Below are 16,308 nucleotides of genomic sequence, written 5' to 3'. Positions count from 1 at the left end.
TCCCATTGTCACTATAAGAAAAAGCACATGGGAAAAAAAAAAAAAAAAAAAAAAGAAAGTGTAAGAATTATTTATGCCTGGAAAAAGCCCGTGATGACACAGACAGGTGATTGAATACCAGGGATTAGGTGGGTGCTGCAGGAAGTGGTAATGATCTACAAAAGAATGTACTTGGGTGCACTATGAACTCAAAAAAACTGCTACAAGAAAATCTTTGCTAGAAGATGATTGCTGTTTCTTATGAGCTTTAAAATGAAGTCATTTTATGATGACAAATACTGTCTTGTCACTGTATGTGAATGAATCATGTTCTAATTAAATTTCTGTGTAGGGTTTTCAGTTGTGTCTTTCTAGAGCCCCTTGCAACTTAAACAGATGTTATATTTCTATCCTGTCTTAAATAGCATTGTAATGTTGCTGTGAGCTTTTAAAATAGTTGTACATTACTCATTGGGTTGGCAAAATTTTATTAAGGATAAGTATGTGCGTCTTGTGAAAGTACATTCTGGTGAGGAATTCCTAAAGGCAAAACAGTTGTTACTGTCATGGGTAGTTATCCTGAACAACATGTTTTATGTCTCAGATTGGAAATGATGAAGGAAAAAAATATCAGACTTCATTGTAAGCTCTGAATACAGTTTCAGTGGGTTTGTATTTAGTATTCAGAGACTAGTGCTAGAATCCTACCAACAAAATAAAAAATGTGATAGGAGGTGGGGAAAAAAAGTTCTACTCTTGCATACGCCCATGAAACTGCAGTAAGTGAGTGATGAAAAAATGCCAGTAAGTACCAGAAATATCTATGGAGACCCCAAAGCCAGTCTAAGTGACAGGTGACATATTCTGCTATTCTGTGTGCTTTTGAGGGAGAGTTTCTTGTATGATTACTGCAGTTAAGAAGACTACCAGGCAGCTGTAAAATCCTGCATGCACTCAGTTTTCTCAGATCTTTAACATTTTTAGAAAGAAGCTCTGAACCGAACTCTTCATTAAGTTGACATTCATCCCTAGGAAGCTCTGTTTATTATCAAATGCAGATCAAAGGGTTGTTCTGTGTGCGGTTGTCTGGGGAGGGTGTTGTGTGTCTGCTTTAGTGGTTAAGTAGCAAAGATAATTTCCTACTTGGCTATTTATATGATTAAGTTATCCCAAAAGTTGATGCATTCCTTGTGTTTTTGCAGGCCAGTGACAATGTAATCTATAAACTAATTTCAGAGTGCTAAAAAAACCAAGGCAGGGTCCCAAGAATGGTCAAATATCTAGAGAAGCAGCAAGGTTTGGTTAAAGGGAAGGCACGTTTGTTTGCTTTTAACTTCAAACAAGTCACTTTTATCCTCTCCATAGGCAATGGGAGTTTTGTAGAAAGGACTTTCAGCAGGACATCAAGCCTGATAAACCCTGGCAGTGGCAGCAGCCTGTTCCTGAAGGTGTGGTGTGAGGAGTGCTGTGGGCAGGTGGGTGTCGCAGCACTGCCCAGGAGCCTGGCTGGAACCTCTGGCGCAGCAGCTCATGCTGTGAACGTTGCTCCTCCGTTTTGCTGCCTCTTGGTTGGTTTGTTATGAAAGTGTGTTAAGGGTGATGTTTTGACTTCTCTGCACTGCTGAGTTGCTCTGTTAAAATAATATTGATACCAACGCTCTCTCCAAGAAGGAGAGACTTGTCTACCTTCTGAATCCTGAGGAAAGACTAATACTTGAATTTGTCAGAGATGTATTTCAAGCCCCCAGGCACTCACACTTGGCTTTTACAAAGCTCATGCTGCTTTTCTGAACGCTTGCAGTCGTTATTTATAGAAAAGCTTTTAAGGGAAGTCTCAAATGCTGTAACTGTGTGCTCATTCCAGAGAATCTAAAGCTTGATCAGTTTGTCACATTTTCTTACTTGAGGTAAAGCAAAATTCCAGAACTATTTAAACAGTTTTTAAACTTTATTTTTAATTCTTTGCCTGCTGAGTTTTGCTGTTAAAAACGCAACTGCAGTATATTTTTGTGATGTGTTTACCTTCTCATATCTTGCATTGTCAGATGAACCTGGGCTGCAAGATCACTGTTAAAGGTAAGTTGGATGCTTTGGGGACTTTGAGCTGTCAGGAGTGAGATGATGTCACAGTCCGTGCACAGGTGGAAAAGAAGATCAGTTAAGAGTTAAGGAGGACACTTTGTAAAATATTCCTGGCAGTGGTATAGTGGAGATCCCCACTGCAATTCTCACCTTTAAACTACTGAGAGATGTGGTCTACATTTTATTTATTATTGTATTTTTATCTTTAGTAACACCAGAAATTGTGTTGATGTTGCTCTTAAAGGGATTCATCAAAGTAAATGAATATTTCAAATGAGAGTCCGGTTGTCTTTAAATATAATGGTACTTGTTTTTAATGTTTCTATCTGCCATTGATTCCTCTGTCACTTTTTTTTATTGCCTATATGGAAAACCATAGAACTTGTTGTAGCACATACAATTGCACAGTGCATAACTCAAGCCTTCTTCCATTCTGTTTGCTTAGTTGTTCTTAGTTTGGTATGCAGTAGGAAAGGACATTTACATATAATTACTTCTTTTTCATTGACACTTAAAATTTGCCTGACCATGCTGTTTCTTTGCAATGAAAGCATTGACATTCCTGACCAATACTGAATAAGAAAACATTAAAATCCTACAGTTACCTGTGTTACATATGATGAAAGTAAATCAGGTACGAGACTAAATTAAAATTGCTGTAGCCAGTCTTGCCTGAAACCTCTGTGGTTCAGTGTGGAAGTTTGATTAAGATGACTTCAGCTTGGACACCAGATTCTTCATTTCTTCTTTTCAAAGTAGCTGGCTACCTTAGCTTTAGGTGAGTGTTTGCAATATGAGCTTAATTGCTATATATGATGTAATGGTGGTGGTGATCTTCTAAATAATTTTAAATGCCAGCTTCCATAGTGTGTGTGGGAAGAACTGCAGATTTCTATGTAGTTCCTTCCTACAACTGCCTTCATTTCGGTCGGGTTGTTACCGTTTTATCTCCTCCTTCTCCTACCATGTTTTAAAAATCCTGGCTTTCAGGGAAAAAAAAACCCAAACCAAAAGCAAACAAACAAACCCACCCCACCCCCCCAAAAAAAAACCCAAACAAACAAACAAAAAACCCCCGAAACAACCCAAAAAAACCTGGTGGACTTGGAATGGGCCCCTTGCCATCTGCAAAAAATACATTTAATGCATGCAATAAAAAAGGAAGAGACAGCTAGAAGAGCAGAAGGTGAAGGAGGTGGAAAAATAATAAAAAAGAAGCTGCTGCCTGATACTTGCCTGTATAAAATGTTTACATGCTTTCAATTTTTATCTATAAAGAGGAGGTCCTGGTTTAGTCTGATGTTTTGTATTTTTAATGACTTTTCCTTGAAATAGTGTACTGTAGGTACTTTTAAATTGTAGTATAATCACTACAGAAATTGCACCATTGTGTAAGAGTGAAGTTGCCTGTAGCAACAGTTCTCTTCCTTCTGTTACATCTCCTTTCCTTCCCACTCCCTTGCCCTAGAAAAAACTCTTCTGCAGCAAAACAGGTAGACAATCAGATACTATTAAAGAAAAAGAAAAGCACAAAACCCCACAACAAAAAACCCCATCCCTCTGGTATTGTGTGCATGCTTTATACATTTTCTTTCCTACTTTACTTTTCTACCCTCAAACTGGAGGCAGTTTCTAGCCTGGCCTGAAGGGGCTGGAACTGAGACAGTTCTTGTTGGATGGGTTGGGATTTTCCCCCCACCCGGTCTGGAGCGGGGATCTTGTGCTTGCGGGGTCACTGCTGGGGAGCAGCGGCGTGCGGGCTTGTACAGCGATACTCAGCTGCTTGCTTAGAGCCTTTCTGCTGGGTTTGGCAAAGCTGACCAAGCAAATGTGTGAAGGACAGGCTGGAACACGGCTTTGGGGTTGTAACTGCACCTGGAAAAAGAGGACCAGTTGAAGACTTTTGTGGTTCTCTGTGATGTTGCCAGTTAACCAGTGGATTGTCAGGGGCTTTGGCTTCATGCACATGTTCTTCATTTAAACTTCAGTTTCAAATCACTCCTCACATTCCTTCAGGTTTTCTGGAGTATTTTGAACAACAGCTTTTTAGAACTTACTGGAAAAAACGTTATTTCTGCACTGTTTATTGCCAGAGAAAGCTGTTTCTTCTTTAAGTACTTTTTTGGGGGTGTAAAGCAGGTTGTGTCTAAATATTCTGGGTTAAGAGTTATAAGCCAAACAAAAATATGTAACTGCAGAGGGATGCATTCAGCACTTCCATAGATGTTTAACTAGTGGAGTGCAGGGTGCTCTGAACTAAAAGGTGCTCACAGCTACCTGGCTCTGCTGGAGCTGCTGCCATCCTCCTGTACATTTAACATTACCATAACCTCATGCCGAAGCCTTGATCCTTATCTGCCTTCTGCCATACGGTTATCCTCAGCTGGTTCTAGTAAATCAGAAAGGTGGGTAAGGGATGAAATATTGCAAGCAGTTTCTAACCTTTTACCTTAGCTCGAAAGAGGATTAAACAGTGCATCTACTCCAAAAAGCTTCCCTCATTAGAAATTAGGAAGTAAAACCATTAGATACTGCCACAAGTGCTGCCAGAGGTGGAAGCTGAGTTATGATACCTAGTACTGGAGAGTTCAGCTGAGGTAGCAGCCCCTGTTCTGGGGAAGTGATGTGGCCGCCTGTAAAACCCAGAACCCCAATGTGGTACATGCCTCTAAGTGCTGCACGTCACCCCCCAAAACAGTCACCTCACACAAGCACAGACACTGCAGCAAAGGCCTTACGTGTCCAGATAAAACAGCTGCCCCAGCAGCGGGGGTCGGGGGTGCTGACCCGCAGTGGTGAGCAGTAGCTGTTCATCTCCCACCCGTCCCTTGAGTGTGCCCACTCTGCTTTCCTGCTGGGGCAGGAATCTGTGCGTAGCTATTTGCTCTACAAGTGTTTAGTGAGATCATCTTTGCTGTCCACGCTGCTCTTTGGGGCTGGTGGGGACAGAGGGGAATCCCTCGGTGTGGTCACGCAGTGTGCGTGGTGAGTGGGTGCCTCACAGCGTCCGCACCCGCTGTTGGGTGCAGCTGCTTGCATGGAGCAGGGTGAGGTCAAGGCACATCGAAAGCTCCAGCCATTATCTAGGGTGAAACACCCTTTCAAATGATCCTCTGTCCAAGTCACCCAACAGTGTTGTTGGCTTAAAATAAAAATCTTTGCTGTGAAAGCGGTTGTTTAAACTCAGTGCTGTTCTCTTTAAATGTTGGAGATCAGATGTCAAAGACTGAGTTAGCCACGCTGTGCTGCCAGTTAGCCACGCTGTGCTGCCCTTAGGAGTCCTGCTGGTCATCTTGGCTTACTCAAGGCCAGTGCTGGAAGCCAGGCCAGCCAAGCTGCACTCTGGAAGTGCCCATTTTTCCTTTGGCTGTAGAGGGAGCTGGAAGGGACCTGGAGGTTTGACTTCAGATGCTAAAAAGAGGTGTAAAAAGAATCACTCCCCCAACTTATTGTGGAGGCAAGGAGGGGAAGAGTTGTCTGCTCTTGTGACATATTGCAGTTAATCTGATTTCTTTTTCAAAGGCTTGAAACGCAGAGCAAATTCCTCGGGCTGAGAAGGTGCATTTCTGGTGAATCCAAATGTATAGTCAGTGTAGACCAAAGGGAGTTGAGTCAGCAAAGGAGAGCCCATGGGCTATGGGCTGCTAATGCCTGAATCTGTGCTGGGAAGAAAACAGCTGGTTTTTCTGTACAAAATGTGCTGCTGTTCCTAATGAATATTGTTCCCTATCCTTCCTGCTCCAGCCTCTGCTTCCTTGGATAACTTTCATCTCTCATCTCATCAGGAATGGCACTGTGCAACAGTTTGTCCTGTAGGACACTGCCCTGGTGACCGTGAGCCTGGCTCTCCCTGACCCAAGGAAGGATGCCAGCAGGAAGACTGACAAGTGGTTAAAGCCTCAGCCTAGGATGTGAGAAAAACATTTCCCATACGTTTACCCAGTGACTTCAGAAGTGCTACAAACCCTTGATGTTTTGGCTGTTCTGGAGGGACCTGGGCATGCTGGTGATTCAGCTGTACCATGCTGAACCAGGCCATGCAGTGCAAATGCCTACTTTGCTGCAGCAGAGGAGGGAGGAAGACAGTTTTGAGGATCAGTGTATTAAAGATTGTGGCACTAACTGGGTGGTAGATACCCAGATATGTAAAGGGGGAGACCAGTTCCAGCAGAAGCAAGTGAGAGTCTCTTTGCTGGCCATACCATCCCCATAGGATGGGGAAAGCCCATTTATTAAGTCTGAGTGAGCTGTTCCCTCTGTGTGAGGCTGAGTTTTCTGGGCTGTGGTCACATCTGTAACAATGACCTTATGTGGCAAAACCGAAAAGTGTGAAGCATCTGTTTGTCACAGAGAGTACAGTGCAGACCCCAGGACACCTGATACTGAGCCCCGGGAGCGTAGTGTAGGGGCTGTAAGGATGTGCTCTGTGTTTCTTCTGAAGTGTGGACAGACCTGGTATCTAAGGATCCGTCCTCACAAATCCAGAGGATAATGCAAGGAGTGCTCCTCGGGAAATGTGTCCCAAAAATCCTGTGAACAGCCTGGCTCAAGTGTCTTGGGGAAGTTGTTTGTTGATGGAAAAGTACAACCAGGAGCTGAAACTACTGGCTAGTCTGGAATAGTTTACTTCTGCGCTGCCTTTGCCCTTGAATTGACAGTACTTTTTGAAGTCTTAAACACCATTTTATTAAAAAACAAAAAATACACACAAAAACCCCTGCCAAGACCCCTGAATGAAGTATGGTGTTTGCCTGAAAGTGTATTATCTTCTTTTTCACCATTTTGCTCAGAATATTGGAAATGTTGAACTTCAGTGCAAATGTTTCCAGTTTTCTGGCCGGGAGGGTGAGCTGCGGAGGCGATTATTCCCTCCCCACTAGTTGTGGGTGCTGGAGGATGTAGATAAGCCCCTGCCATTTGACAGTGGTGGTCATTTGAAGGTCTCTCTGCAGTTGCCTGTCCAGCCCGCAACGAAACCGTGTTTTCATCCCCTGTAGAGCAGCAAGGGGCGGCCCTGCTCTTGGGTCAACCTCTCCCAAGTCTCACAGAAGCCAGCACTGAGATGTGATTAGACTTCTGGATCCCTGCTCCCACCACGTCCTCTCCTGAGTCTCAGTGGCCATGGGGAGCTGCTGCCACTGTGGGCACCCGCTGCTCTGATCGTGGCGCTAACAGCATCGAGGCACTAACTCGATTAAATCTCCCGATTTGCACAGTGGAGCTTTAATTTTCTGTGAGTGCTACGCAGCACTGCAGGCTATAGCATTTGATGATCTCCAGCTCATTTTTAGGGAGGGTGTGTACTTGTGCCCTCAAAGGGTAGAAGTTGTTTCAAGTCTTGTCAGATAATGAGTCATTGCTGATTAATGTTTAACTGTGCAGGCGGCAGGCACTAGGACCTCCTCAACGCTGCATCTGCAGCCCTTACCAGAAGAGAGATCAGGAAATAACGCAGTAGCTCTTTCTGGGAGCATGCCCTTGAAAATGAAGCTTTGTTGCTCCATATGAAAGAGAATTTACTCTCCAGGAATTCAGGAATCTGAAGCCAGGTTTAGCTGTGGACTACTCCGAGACCTCGCTGCCCCTGAGGCCCTGCATGGACGTTGCTGGGAGGTGAGTGCGAGGGTCTGTTAGAGTTGCAGGTGACGTGTTGCTGTGTCTGCTCTGTCAGTGGAGAGGGACAGGCATAGTGTTGTAGCGTTAAGAGCGTTGTGGTCAGTGGGGAAGTGACCAGGTGTCACCTGTTTTTCAGCCAGACTTTTGCTGTCCTTGCTGTTTGCCGAAGTGACCCTTAGCACCGACGGGTGTTTGTAAAAAAGTTCTCCAGTTTGTGTTTCAAAGGTGTGTGCTCAATGCATCCAGCTCCGGTTGCAGTGCAGAGGTGCGAGATGCAAATGTCTGTGTCTCCTCTCCTGCTACTACTGGGCTGTTGGGTCCTGCAGCTCCTCAGCTGGGGTAACTCTGCGCTAGAAACAAGCGTGAACTCTCCAGTTCTGGGTTGGGATGGCTCCACCAAACCCCACCATGTTGTACTTCTCATGCTCATTGCAAATACTCAGGTTAACTGATTAAAAAAAAGCATAGAACAGCTCCAAAACAAAGAAGGGGGCAAGTGTGTCCTCCCAGGCTTTCTGCCCACGCATCCTGCTTGTGGGCACGTTATGAGAAATGACGGGACATGACAAATGATCATTCCAATGGTGGAACTGCATGGACCAAAAGTCTCCAAGAACAAGCAGTTGCTTTAGGACAAGGCATGTGAGTGTCACCAGGAGGAAGGTGATTCACTGCCACTGGTGGCTGTGTGGAGGCACTGGCCCCTCTCCAGGCCCTGCCAGCAGCAGGTATCCATGTGGGGGTGCATGTCTGGCACCCCAAGCCCTAGTGCCAGCTGGGCAGAAGAGAAGCTAGGCCCTTGGGCGCTCAGGGTGGAGGATCCATCCCTTCTAAGGACCACCCACTGTCTGCACGCAGGGGCAGAACTGAGCAAACAGTTGCTGCTTTTCACCAGAAATTATTGTCCTGGAGCAGAAGAAAATGAAGGACCAACTGTCAGGGCTGCTGTCGTCCTTCCTGGCTCAGCCAGCATAGGGACATGGTTGTACCACAGCGAGGGGTATGGAGTGGACCCTGTCCTTAAGCTCTGTGCCTGTGAGGCCCTCCCCCGTTCTGATAGTGAGCTGAGCTGCATCCAGTCACATCAGACTCCGGCTGTGCCTGCGGGGAAGCAGGCATGGAGTGGCTGCCTGTGCATCTCTGAGTCCACTGAGATAATACATGTGGCACGGATGGGCTGCAGGATGAGAGGATGTCTGTGCTAACTAACGATGGCTTCTGGAACAGATAAAGCTGCCTGCTAATATTAACCTTGCAACAGCTGCAATTGTCCCTTTTGTGTTGTTGTTCTGGATAGGGACTGACATGGCAAGTCCTTGGATCCTTGCCGTCATGGAGACAGGCTGGGGTTTACCACCGGTGATGCAGAGGAGTGACCATGACTCACCCTCCAAAAGAGGAATAGAGCAAAGACTGTCATCTCCGTTCCAAGGAGCCAAGTGAGCCCCCACACCTCTCCTGGCACAGCAGAGACGTCGTCCTGCTCTGGCTAGAAGTTTCCAAGAGGCCAAGAGTGGGGTTTTCCGAGAGCGGCGCAGTCAGGGCCAGGTCCCAGCCCTGCATTGTCCTGCCCTTCTCAGGCTCTCGTGCTCACTGAGTGCCAAGAAAACCTGTGTGTGAATGAAATCACCTCTCCCCATCAGACATTTCTCTTCTCTGGAAACTGATGCTTCCCTGGTGGTTTTGAGGTCTTGGAAACAGAGAAGCACTGAGTTGCGCAGATAGTTTCACACTATCTAGTTCTCTGGTATGAAGGAGCAAGGTGGGCACAAAGCAGCTTTGCCTGCAGAGGACGTGGGTCTCACCGGATGGCGTCTTTGGCAAAGCTGAAGAGTGTGAGTTGCAAGCACTGAGAAATCCCACCTTCCTTTAGGAAAGGAAAGAAAGCGTCTGCAGTGCGGTGATAGAGAGAAATTCCAACTGCAAAATGGATCTGGAAGAAGGGTGCTGAAATCAGAACAAAACTTACAGAAGCCATGATTTGACTTTTAAGAGTGTGGTGGGTTTGGGGATGAGGCCATGGCATGGGGATGCCCTGCAGACCAAGCGGTGCCACCAAGGACACAGGCTTGGTGACAACACCCCAGCGGGGCGGCTGCCCCCGCTCCAGCCCCCCATGCTGCTACGGCAGCAGGAGAGGATTTTCCCACTGAGTCCCACCATCCACAATTTCAGTTGTACAAGGAATTAGTGGATGGAACCCTCTGGGAAACTGCCCTTAAGGATAAAGGCACTGAACAGAGCTGGTAGCTCTTTAAGGACATTTTTCTTAAATTCAAGAGCTCTTAATTCCAGTACATTAAAAAAATTGGACAAGGAAGGCAGGAAGCCAGTGTGACTCGGTAAGGACCTCTTGGTCAAACCAAAGTGTAAGAAGGAAATGCACAGGCAGTGGAACCAGAGACGTGTATCCTAGAAAGAATATAGGGATGGGATCAGGTGAGCTGATCTCCAGGTAGAGTGGGATTTGGCAAGGGATGCCAAGAATAATGAGAAGGGCTTCTACAGGTACATTGGCCAGAAAAGGAAGATCAAAGAAAATGTGTGTCCTCCTTAAATAAGTTGGGAGATCTGGTGACAACCAACATGGAGAAGGTGAGGTGCTCAACAGGGTTTTTTTTTTGCCTCAGTTTTCAACAGTAATCTCTCTCCCCACGTCTCTCAAGCCCCTGAACCGCATGGCAGAGATTGGGGGAACAATCCACTCTGGTGAGACCCCTCCAGGAGCACTGCATCCAGCTCTGGGCCCCCCAGTACAAAATGAACAAGGAACTCTTGGAGCAGGTCCAGAGGGGGCTGCTGAAATGGTCTGAGTGCTGGAACACCTCTCCTGTGGAGAAACCTGAGAGAGTTGGGGCTGCTCAGTTTGGAGAAGAGAAGGCTCTGGGCAGATGTTGTGACCTTTCTATATATAAAGGGGGCTTACAAGAAAGACAGAGAAGGAGTTTTTACCAGGACCTGCAGTGACAGGATATGGGGCAATGGTTTTAAACTGAAAGAGAGTGGATTTGGCTTGGATATGAGGTAGAAATGTTTCACAATGAGGGGGGTGAGGCCCTGGCACAGGTTGCCCAGAAAAACTGTGGCTGCCCCCTCCCTGGAAGGGTTCAAGGCCAGGTTGGACGGGGCTCTGAGTGCTCTGACCTAGTGGTGGAAGATGTCCCTGCCCACAGCAGGGGGGTTGGAAGTAGATGATCTTTAAAAGGTCCTTTCTAACCCAAACCATTCTGTGAGTCTGATCCTCCCATGGAGGTGACACTGGAAATGAAGGGCTGCAGAAGGGGAAAACCCACAGTTTTGAACTGTAAAGTGGTCACATGCATCCCAGCATGACAAGCTGGTGGGAGGGGGAGCACAGGGACCTTGCATGATGATCCCACAGCCAGCGGACGTGACAATCCCTCCTCAGCCCAGCCTTGCCGTCAGCGTCCCCTCCCGCAGCTGGCAGCCCCCACATCGACCCTATTGTGTCCCACGTCAGCGGGGCCCCACAGCTGGTGCCTCTTGTGGCCCTGAAGACTTGAAACTGATGAAACAGAAGATGAAAACACAAGTTCCTAGTAAAACCACATTTCCCCCGGTGGCCGTGGTGATGGGCTCCTGTTATGACAGCAGTGCCAGTGGGTGGTGGAGTGCATCTTTAGACTCCAAGGTGGGGAGAAGGAGCAGAGGCCAGAAGAGAGGGTCCTACTCCCACCTGGCTTTGGGACAGGAGTGTCCCCAGGGTACAACCAGTGCAGGCAGTTTTCAGCCTGCTCTAATCCTTCTTCTCCATCCTGTGGTGTGGGGCTGCCCTGCATGGACAGGCTTGCAGGGAGCTGCGCTGGCCAGAGGAGCTTGTGGGGACAGCAGTGGTGGCCTGGGACAGGTCAGCTCAGCCCCATCCCTCCACAGCCCCCTTTGGTTCCTTCTCTGCAGGTGGCAGCAGGAGAGGACGGGGAGTCTCTGATGCACTGACGGCAACCATGTCTGGGGTAAGCAGGATTACCACAGGGGTGCCAGCACTTCCCCTGCCAACATCGGGGTGATGTGTCCCCCCAGGACCGCAGTGGCGTGGAGAAGGGCTCGTGCCCAGTGCCCCTTGTCCCCAGCCAGGGCTTCAGATGGTCCTTGGAGCTGTCCCTGATGCTTGTAGGAGGGGTGGGAGGGCAGCTTTCGCTGTCCCTGCTGATGCTGTCTTTTCCCGTGCAGAAACACTGGCCCCCTGGGACGCAGTGCGTCACCAAGCACGACCACACCAAGCCCAAGGCCCGGGAGCTGGCCTTCCGCAAGGGCGACATGGTCACCATCATTGAGGCCGTGGAGGTGAGACTGATGGTGCTCGGGGGACACGCTGCCCTGGAAGGACACGGAGGGCATGGGACCCCAGGGTCACCAGCTGTGCTGCTGGAGCCGTCTCCCACCTTCCCAGCGGGAACCCCCCTTCCTTCTCTTGCTCTGAGATACTTTTGCCCCCAGGGCAAGGGCTGGTACCGTGCCAGACACAACGAGACGGGGCAGGAGGGGGTGCTGGCCGCCAGCGCGCTGCGGGAGCGCGGTGCCATCCGCGTCGACCCCAAGCTCAGCCTCATGCCGTGAGTACAGCTGGGAGGGGACCTGGGCAGGGCGGGGGCAGCAGCCCAGATGAGCCCCCGGGAGCTGCGGCAGCGGATGAGTCCAGCGTGTTTCCCCTCAGCCAGGTTTTGGGTGGGCAGCTGGCACAGAGCAGCCTGTATCCATGCACTGGCAATGGAGGGATTTTCTGGGGCCAGCACCTGGCTTTAAAGACCCCCAGTTGTTTCCCATCCAGCTTGGATGAACCTCAGCACGGGGGGGGTGTCTATGTAGCCTTAGCGGGGGCTCTGCTCTCCCTGTCTCACTGCTGGTGCTGGGGGAAGCCCACTGGCACGGCCCCTCTCCCCATTGCCCCCCTTCCCAGCTGGTTCCACGGGAAGATCTCGGGGGTGGAGGCGGTGCAGGAGCTGCAGCCCCCCGAGGATGGGATGTTCCTGGTGCGTGAGTCTGTCCGGCACCCCGGTGACTACGTGCTGTGCGTGAGCTTCGGCAAGGAGGTGATCCACTACCGCGTGGTGCACGAGGAGAACACGCTCAGCATCGACAGCCAGCAGTACTTCTCCAACCTCATCGACATGATCGAGGTGAGACCTTCCCTCCCCAGGCAGTGAGCTCTGCCGAGGGCAAAGAACCTCATGGGGTCACACGGAGCAGTGGAGATCCCCATCCATTTCTCCTGTGGTTTTCGTGTGGTTCTGTTACCTGGTGTAATTCTCCATCCCTGCCGAAGGCTCGTGGTTCCTGCTCAGTTTGGGGTGCCATGGATGTCCTCTGCCATCACCCGGCCGTGCCGGCAGCAGCCCCAGTCCCCTGCCTGGGGCCATGTTTCTCCCCATCCCTTCTCATTCAGTGCTTCACACAGCAGCAGGGCTTAGGGCATTTTGGAAAGTGAAGATCCTCTGCTACCCCTGGACCTTGGATAAAGTCTGAGCCCCGCTGAGGCTTTGAGGCGTTTTGCCATGTTTCTCTCCACTCTGAGCGCCCCTCTCAGGGCTCCCAGGCTGCTGCGTTAGCTCCCACCCTTCCAGCGAGCTCTTCCTCAAGGTCCATCTTCACCCTGTCTCATAGCTACTGCCCTTTCCGGGGGCTTGAAATCTCATACCTTCCTTATTTAATTACAACTTCTGCTTTTGAGTGTGTCCTTTCCCCTTTCAGCTGCCCCAGCCCCAGCCTAACCCCGATGGCTGTCCTGCCACTTCCTCTCCATGTCACCTCTGCAAACCACCCTCGGCTGCTGCAGTGTCTGCTGGGCCTTTAACCCCCTCGGCCGCCGTCTGGCCCAGCAGAACCATCCCATACTGCCCGGGGTCCATCGTGGTGTTTCCCGGCTGTGCCCAGAGGGGAGCGGGGCTGAGCCACGGGCTGTGAATGGAGGCGCTGTGGGAAATGCAGCATTTCATGCTGCTGCCAAGCTGAAGGGGCTCCAGGCCCCTCGATGGTGGTGGGGTCCTGTGGAGCATCCCGTGGCCCTCTCCTGGTTCCATGCCCCGAGCTTGGGGGTCAGAGATGGCAGCACTGCATTGCCTCCATCTGTTCATCCCTTGGCAGCACTACATGAAGGAGCAGGGAGCTATCTGCACCAAGCTGGTGAAGCCCAAACCAAAAACCGGGATGAAGTCGGCCGAGGAGGAGTTGGCCAAAGGTAAGGTATGGCGCGAGAGGGTTGTAGTCTGGGTTTTGGGGACACAGCAGCATGGCCCTGTTGGTGTCCCCTGCTAACCTGCCCCTGTGCCTGTGCCCAGCTGGCTGGTTGCTGAACCTGCAGCACCTCACACTGGGAGACCGCATTGGGCAAGGAGAGTTCGGAGGTAGGTGAGAAGGTGGGGTTGGAGGTTTCCTGGCCGCAGGCTTCCCCAAATGTCCCCTGATGTCCCCTCCCCATCCCATGACATGGGGGCCTTAGCCTGGCATGCCGGGGGTTGGGTCTGGGGCTGAGCCTGATCCCCTGTGTCCCCTCCCAGACGTCCTGCAGGGTGAGTATATGGGGCAGAAGGTGGCCGTGAAGAATGTCAAGTGCGATGTGACCGCCCAGGCCTTCCTTGCTGAAACAGCTGCCATGACGTGAGTGCCCTGTGGGGGGATACAGCCCAACCCTGTCCCATGATCCGGGGACGAGCAGGCACCCCCTTGACCCGGATCCCCCGCGTTTCAGGAAGGTCCGGCACAAAAACCTGGTGTGTTTGCTTGGCGTGATCCTGCACAACGGCCTCTACATCGTCATGGAGTTCATGAGCAAGGTGAGAACACCCAGCCAGTCCTTGGCCAGCAGGACCTGTCGCTGGGAACAAAATCCCCATATGGGGGCCGAGTTGGACGGCTGGCAGGTGCTGCAGCCCTTGTGGGGTACCAAGTCTCTAGGCAGCCCTGTCCCGTTGGTCCTTACACATTCGTCCTCCTCTATCAGGGCAACCTGGTGAACTTCTTGCGCACACGGGGCCGGGCACTTGTCCCGACCCAGCAGCTCCTCCTGTTTGCTCTGTAAGTCCATCTCCCTCCCTCCAGGCTGGGGACTGGTGCTCTGTGTCACCCCCGAGAGGTGACACTGTGCTCTGTCTTGCTTGGCCACGGCAGGGACGTGGCTCAGGGCATGGACTACCTGGAGTCCAAGAAGCTGGTGCACAGGGACCTGGCTGCCCGCAACATCCTCATCTCTGAGGAGAACGTGGCCAAAGTGAGCGATTTCGGCTTGGCCCGGGTCAACCCCAAGGGTGCGGACGCCACTTTACTGCCCGTGAAGTGGACAGCTCCGGAGGCCCTGAAACACAACGTGAGTGGGTCTCCCCTGCTTGTCCCCCCTTCTGCCAACCCGTCTCTGCCCCGTGGTGGCTTCTGGCACGTTCAGCCCTGCATCTCCTGAAATGTGAGCTCTGTCCTGACCAGCCCTTGCCCTGGTGTGTGGTGGGACTTGGGGCAGCTCTGACAGGATGCGGCAGGATGGGCCCAGGGCAATGTGGGTGATGGGAAGGGAGAGGGTTTGCATCTCGGGGAGCTGGGGGTGGCAGGGGACAGGCACTGTCTCCTTTCTTGCCCTCACGGAGGGATGGGGTCCAGTGTGGCCCCCGGCCAGCTTCAGCCTCCCCTCCTCCTACCGATGCAGAAATTCTCCTCCAAGTCGGATGTGTGGAGCTACGGGATCCTCCTGTGGGAAGCCTTCTCCTTTGGACGAGCACCCTACCCCAAGCTGGTGAGTGCTGTGCTGGGGGGTGCCGCAGGTCACACCCCACTGCACCAATGGGACAGGGACATCCCACTGGCCCCTGGGCGGGGAAGGGGAGTCCCAGCTGGCTTATCCATCCTGCCAGAGCCTGAAGGAGGTGACGGAGCTGCTGGAGCAGGGGTACCGCATGGACCCCCCGGAGGGCTGCCCACCCACCGTCTACGCCCTGATGAGGAGCTGCTGGGAGCTGGAGCCAGGCAAGCGGCCGTCCTTCAAGAAACTCACGGAGAAGCTGCAGAAGGAGCTGAAGCACCTGAGGGATATTTAAGCCCCGTCTCACTCCTGGGACCTGTGACCAGAAGCCCCCCGGACCCGCCAGGGCTGGGAGTGGCACAGCAAGGGGTGGCTGGGCAGCGGTGTGGCCCGCGGCACCGCTCTCTCGTGGTGGAGATGGGCAGCAGCTGGGGAGTCTCTCCTCCCCCAGGGTGCCTGAAGGGGAGGCAACAGCCTCCGTCCATCCTGGCACAGGTCCTTCTTCCCACCACACAGCCCAGAGACTATTCCTATTGGGTCAATCTCCCCTGACCCGCCGGGGTGGGGAGAGCAGCCCCACGGCGGGACCGTGCCACACACGGTGGGTGCTGCACATGGGGTCCCTTCGAGCTGTCCCTCCCGGTGACAGGGGACAGGAGGGGACACCTCTGTTTGCTGGAGGATGAAATCCCAACCCTGACACAGCCCTGCTCCAGCCACCTGGCCCCGTGCGGAGACACTGGACACAGCCAGCTAAACCCCACAGATTTGGGCTTTTTGATTAAACCAAAGAAATTAATTCAACAGCATCTTTAAGCCTCTGGGCTGAAATTAGGCCTATCCCTCACTTGGGGCCTGGCAAAACACAGAAAATGGCTTAGTGGGGA

General features: G+C 51.2%; 1 protein-coding gene across 2 annotated transcripts; it reads left to right on the top strand.

The window, feature by feature from the left end:
* Positions 1–1,419: 1,419 nt before the first annotated feature.
* MATK (megakaryocyte-associated tyrosine kinase) lies at positions 1,420–16,179 on the top strand. Of its 2 annotated transcripts, XM_074927865.1 has the most exons (14): positions 1,420–1,454; positions 2,025–2,055; positions 11,596–11,651; positions 11,869–11,982; positions 12,136–12,251; positions 12,596–12,815; positions 13,780–13,873; positions 13,974–14,039; positions 14,193–14,292; positions 14,384–14,468; positions 14,636–14,709; positions 14,803–14,998; positions 15,329–15,415; positions 15,534–16,179. In XM_074927865.1, the coding sequence occupies exons 2-14, from the start codon at positions 2,025–2,027 to the stop codon at positions 15,714–15,716; spliced, it is 1,422 nt and encodes a 473-aa protein (XP_074783966.1). In that variant the 5' UTR covers positions 1,420–1,454; the 3' UTR covers positions 15,717–16,179. The 2 variants fall into 2 exon arrangements, with proteins under 2 accessions (XP_074783966.1, XP_074783967.1); XM_074927866.1 differs by lacking the exons at positions 1,420–1,454; positions 2,025–2,055 and adding an exon at positions 7,539–7,674.
* Positions 16,180–16,308: the final 129 nt, after the last annotated feature.

Source organism: Athene noctua, chromosome 27, assembly GCF_965140245.1.
Source record: "Athene noctua chromosome 27, bAthNoc1.hap1.1, whole genome shotgun sequence".
Lineage (NCBI taxonomy): Eukaryota > Metazoa > Chordata > Aves > Strigiformes > Strigidae > Athene > Athene noctua.
Note: the sequence above shows the minus strand (reverse complement) of the source record. Positions and strands in the feature narration are given on the sequence as shown.

Excerpts from the sequence above, each read along its gene's own strand:
- MATK (XM_074927865.1), top strand. The coding sequence starts at position 2,025 with ATGAACCTGGGCTGCAAGATCACTGTTAAAG. Across the intron at positions 2,056-11,595 it reads CTGCAAGATCACTGTTAAAG|GTGGCAGCAGGAGAGGACGG; the intron begins GTAAGTTGGATG and ends CCTTCTCTGCAG. Across the intron at positions 11,652-11,868 it reads TGACGGCAACCATGTCTGGG|AAACACTGGCCCCCTGGGAC; the intron begins GTAAGCAGGATT and ends TTTCCCGTGCAG.